General features: G+C 37.7%; 1 protein-coding gene across 1 annotated transcript; it reads left to right on the top strand.

Annotated features, from left to right (window-relative positions):
• On the top strand, positions 1–4,798 carry LOC125457969 (C-C motif chemokine 20-like). Its single transcript, XM_048542795.2, has 3 exons — positions 1–169; positions 3,499–3,619; positions 3,734–4,798. Exons 1-3 carry the CDS (start codon positions 109–111, stop codon positions 3,822–3,824), a joined length of 273 nt encoding a protein of 90 aa, XP_048398752.1. The 5' UTR covers positions 1–108; the 3' UTR covers positions 3,825–4,798.
• Positions 4,799–5,274: the final 476 nt, after the last annotated feature.

The following is a 5,274-nucleotide window of genomic DNA, read 5'->3' as shown; positions in this document are numbered from 1 at the left end:
GAATATAGACAGAGGGCTGACCACCTGAGAGGATATATACAAGCTACATTTCAAAGAAGTTTTAGAATTTTCAACCTAGCTTGCCCTGAGGAAATCTGTTTTGAGGAAATGAAGCTGGTTCTTGTGGTGTTGATTTGTCTTGGTACCATCTACTTTGTTGCATTAGCAGGTGAGAGACATTGCATCTCTATTAATTTTTTATCTGAAGTCTTGTCAGTTAAAATAACCTTAGAATTGAGCTACTTGCAGATACATGGAATCTTGTGAAATTGACTGTGTCTACCCTGAGATTTGAAAGATTTCCAGCACCAAATTTCAGAACTTTTAAAATGCCACTTAAAGGTCTGTATTGTACATTGCAGCAAATATAAGTAACTTTTGAGTGAAGCATCTAGACAAATTTTCACCAGCAACAAAATATTTGCTCCTCCTCTATTGTGTTCTTTTATGGTTTCATCTCTTAAGGGATTTATTTGATCGAAAAATATGAGAAGTTGCTGGAAAGAAATAATGAATTGTGAAATTGAATATAGCTCATCTCAGTCTTTCATTATTGAAAAAAGAATTTTAATTTAATCTGTTTTATTCTTGGTTTCATGACTGCTTAGTTAGCATGGTTAATGCACTTCATTGTGTGTTGTGAAGCACAGTGATTACAAATAAGCAAAACCCACCAGAATCACACTATCAGTGTTCTCCAATATGACAATGTGGGTGATTCATTGTCCTTTGCCATTGGTTGGCTATTTAATGAATCAATAAGCTTGTACTGGCCAATGTGGTTTCAGTGAATATTCCCTTCAATTTGAGCACTAACAATATCAACATGGGCTATTTCAACTCTTTAGTGAGTGCAATAATGAGAGATAGCCATTGCAAGAGGCTCCTTAGGATCTTCACATAATCAACCTCGACTAAAACTGGAACATCAGATGTTTTTAAATGCTTGGGTTCATACAAATAAGCTGCCTTGAAATGCCATGTTAAATCATTATTAAACGTTGGGATCAGGACTCATCCTATTCTTCCAACAGTCCTATACTGAGTTTAAAAATTGCTCTTCAAAATCTGAGAACAAACAAGTCAAGGTTTTGTAATTAATGACAGAAAAGCATATTGTGTTATATTTTCTACATCAACTATACTCTCCCAGCTTTTACTGCACTCCCAATACAAAGCTGAATGTTGGGAGGTATCAGTCTACAACACTCAGTAGTGGACAATTCTTTGGACTGGGAGACCAGCAAGTTTCAGCCTGACCAAGCAGAATCTTCCACTGAGCTGATGGTCCTTCAGCTTCTGTAGATGGACATAACACAATTCGAGCTATCACGCAACATGTCCACCCATTGGAAAACTATTCTAATGGGCGGACATCTGAAAGGGAATGTTTGGATTTAAACATGTGATCAAAATAGCAATATTTTTTCTTGCTTTCTGTGTTGAAATCTGATTGAGGTACACTCAGTGTACTTGCACTTGATGGCTGAAGTTGCTGTAATGTTAGTTTGGACTTTCAGCTTTGAGGGTGCAGTTTTCTCCAGTGATCCCATCAGCTCTGGGTAGCCTTCCCCCATGCGCACGTGTGGAGTTTATTTTGCAGTGGCAGCTAATGTGTCACAAGTTCAGTTGATGATGCAGTCATGAGCCCTGCTGAAAGTAATAGCAACAAGGTTAAAAAATCAAATTGTAAGAGTTGACTATTTGCCTACTGTTGCTTTTGATTTAAATATGGTGCAAGTACACTGATAGTAAAATCAATTTGTACTTCTGCATATTTCAGAATTTACCAATTCAACTTGCAAATAATTGGCTGATATTGAATATGTCCCTGGCCATCCGTCTTTGGGAAGTGTGAGTGATGGTTGGCACGCAATGTTGCATATTCAAAGAATTTCCAGTCAGGAGAGTATAATGAGGCTATATATATATTTTTTTCACACGTTAGTTTTTTTTAAATGTACTTATAGAGCTATTTTCATTTCTTTTGTTGCTTCTCAGCCATTGACAACCATGGCTCATTTGGTAGCATTCTTCCTTCTGAGTTATGTTGTGGTTTCAAGCTGAATTTAAGATTTGAGTAAAAAGAAATCACGGCTGATGCTTTAGTGCAGTACACAGGAAATGCCGCAGTGTCAGAGGAACATCTTTTCAATGAAGTGATGAATCGAACTGTCTTGCCCCTCTGCTAGGCATATGATTTTGAAGCACTTACTCAAAGAACAGGATTGTTATCTCTGGTATTGTGACTAAGTTACATCCGACAAAAGAACTAAATAACTTGTTGAAGTGATTTTGTCATCTGTGCCAGCTTGCTGTGCACAAATTGAGTTGACACTGATGAGTTTTTACTCCTTCAGTGATTGCACTTCATGTTCAGGGTTGGCTGTAAAATGCTTTGGGAAGTTGTGAAAAATTCTGATTCAATCACTTCATAAATTGCTTCTGATAGTTGGATTATTCTTTTCATTGGATATCAGTATCATTAGCAAGATCAGTAATTGTAGAGACCAGGAAGCATGAGATTGTGGATGACAACAAAATTGATGGCATCATGGACAGTGAAGAAGATTACCTAAGATTACAAACAGATCTTCATCAATTGTGTCAATGGGCTGTGGAGTGGCAGCTGGAGTTTAATTTGCATAAATGTGAGGCATTGCATTTTGGTCAAAAGAAAACAAGGGCAGGACTTCTACAATTACTTATACAATTAACCTTGGCCCTGGTTAATGTTGTAGAACAGAGAGACTGAGGTGTTCAGGTATACCATTCTTTGAAAGCTGCATCAGGTAAATAACAGGGTTAAGAAGGTGTTTAACATGCTTGACTTCACTGCTCAGAACTTTGTGTGTCAGAGTTGGGATGTTACATGGAGATTATATAGGACATTGGTGAAGCTTCTTCTGGAGAACTGTAAGCAGTTCTGTTTGCCCTGCTATAAGAAGAGGAGAGGCTGGATAGTTTTCACTGAAACATAGGAGGTTGAGGGCTGACCTTATAGTGATGTAGAATATCATGAGGGGTGCAGATAAGGTGAATAACAAAGGTCTTTTCCCTCAGGTGGGCAGTTCAAAATAAGGAGGTACATTTTTGTGGTGAGAGGAGAAAAATTTAAAAATTACTTGAGTGGTCACTTGTTTACACAGAGAGTCGTTTATGTGTTGAATGAACTGCCAGGAGAAGTGATAGATGGAGGTGCAGTTACAACATTTAAAAGACATTTCAGTAAGTTCGTGAATTGGAAAGGTTTGGAGGGATGTGGGCCAAAAACAGGCAGGTGGACTGGCTTAGTTTGGTAACGTGGTCGGCATGGACTGGTTGGGCTGAGGTTTCTGTTTCCATGTTGTATGACATGACGATTCTATGTGCCAGTATAAACAGTCAGGCAAAACAAAACCAATCCAATGGTTCCACCTGATGAAGTTGCTGGAGACGTTTCCTGTATTTTTTTTCCCCTGAAGCAGTAAATCACATGCCTTAAATTCTGATTTCCAGGTCCTACTCCAATATGGAAGAACTGCTGCCTGAAATACTCAAAATCAATCCCTCACATCAAGAACATTAAGGGATATCGCATTCAGGAAAATAATGGTCGCTGCAGAATTAAGGCTGTGGTGTAAGTATTCAGAATAGGGAGTTCTCTGCCGCATTCCAGTATTCTATAGCATTATTAAGAACATCTGTCATACCTAGTGAACGCTGGAAGTGAACTTCTTCTGTTTCTTTTCAGATTCAAACTAAAATCAGGCCGGATCTGTTCAGATCCAGACAATAATGATGTGAAGGAACTTCTGGAAATGCTTCTGCAAAAAGAAAAGTAGAAGGTGTTGATTCCCTGTAAATGATCAGGACGTCTGAATGTTTGACATAGGAAGAAAGTATTCAAAAAGTGTATTTTTAACGTTCATCTTTCAACATTTCACGTCAGTTTTCTTGCCATCAGAAGGTTCATAAAAATACCAGTTAAATGTGCCCATTGCCCAACAATCAATAATCTCTTACTGCATCCTTTTACATGCTAGAGTCTTTACTACCAGGCTTATTTTTTTCTTTGACCATATTAACATATTTCAGAAAGAGTTTGAATTAAAGGAGTATGCCTTTTAGGTGTTTGAATAAAGTTATGCTGATCTTCTTCCATGACTCATTGTAGAGTAACCCTGAGTTTTTGCTCTGGAATTCACATGCAAATGATTGGTTCCTTCAAATTATTTTGCAATACTACTTATTTAACTGGATTGATAATGTCAGGGAATGCTGTTAAAAATGAGTGACATGTGCTGTAGTCTAGTTTGCTTGCAATTTGCTTCAATGTGATTAGGAATTAATAATGTTCATTAAATAGATTGATGCGCTGGTCTGTAATTTGCCATTTCGTGGTTTACAGGCTTCCTCAGTTTTTATGACTCCATGTAAGCTTAAAAGATAAGCATACACTGCAAAGAGATGTAATATTCTGTTCCAAGCTTGAATTACAGCATTTGCACCTTAAGTTTGCTAATTATTTCAACTGCCTTTCTTGGTTGACGCATAAATGTTTAGATTCAATATAAGAATCAAACTATTCTGTTGAAGAGGAACTTAAATTAAGAGTAATTGAGTGGAATGCTTACTGGCTGCTTGTGCTCATTCGTTTGGAAGTTTTAATCAAGAAAGGAGAACAGACATTTACTGAGGAAAACCTTATTCAAGATTTGGAATCCACTGGATGTTGAGGGGATCTTGGGTAGTGGCTTTTCTGAAATACCCTGTAATTTAATTGCACCACAACTTTCCATTCTGGTGTACTTTTTCTTTTGATGCAATAATTGATATTAATCATTTATTAAAGATATTTAACTTGGTTCAAAAAGACCAAACAGAGAATTCAAAGGATCAATATGTGGATAAGAAGCAAAGCTGCTTGGGACAGGCAAGCATGTCTGAATGTATCATTTTGTTTACTGAATTCATGTTCTCTCCCTGGTGCCAGAATGTTCAGCGTTATTAATTGGATGAACCAGAAGCTATAGTACACAGCAACACTAATGACATAGAGAAAGTAGACAATGAGGTCCCATTAATAAATTTTCAGGAGCTAGGGAGGAAGGAAAAATATGTTCCAATTATCATGTCCTACACGAACGAGAACTGTAAGTATACGAGGGGCAATGCACATCTTGACAAGGGTGCAGGAAGGAAGGCTTTAGGTTCCTGGGAATCCTGCAACTTGGGGCAGAAGACACCCATCGAAAAGCATGTCATTAGGGCTGGGGATGTCTGATAGTCTGA

Source organism: Stegostoma tigrinum, chromosome 14, assembly GCF_030684315.1.
Source record: "Stegostoma tigrinum isolate sSteTig4 chromosome 14, sSteTig4.hap1, whole genome shotgun sequence".
NCBI classification, from domain to species: Eukaryota; Metazoa; Chordata; class Chondrichthyes; order Orectolobiformes; family Stegostomatidae; genus Stegostoma; species Stegostoma tigrinum.
Note: the sequence above shows the minus strand (reverse complement) of the source record. Positions and strands in the feature narration are given on the sequence as shown.

What these genes read in the sequence shown, in the direction of transcription:
- LOC125457969 (XM_048542795.2), top strand. Translation starts at nt 109, where the DNA reads ATGAAGCTGGTTCTTGTGGTGTTGATTTGTCTTGGTACCATCTACTTT. An exon ending in CTACTTTGTTGCATTAGCAG is followed by an intron (nt 170 to 3,498) that starts GTGAGAGACATT and finishes TCTGATTTCCAG; the next exon opens with GTCCTACTCCAATATGGAAG. An exon ending in TGCAGAATTAAGGCTGTGGT is followed by an intron (nt 3,620 to 3,733) that starts GTAAGTATTCAG and finishes GTTTCTTTTCAG; the next exon opens with ATTCAAACTAAAATCAGGCC.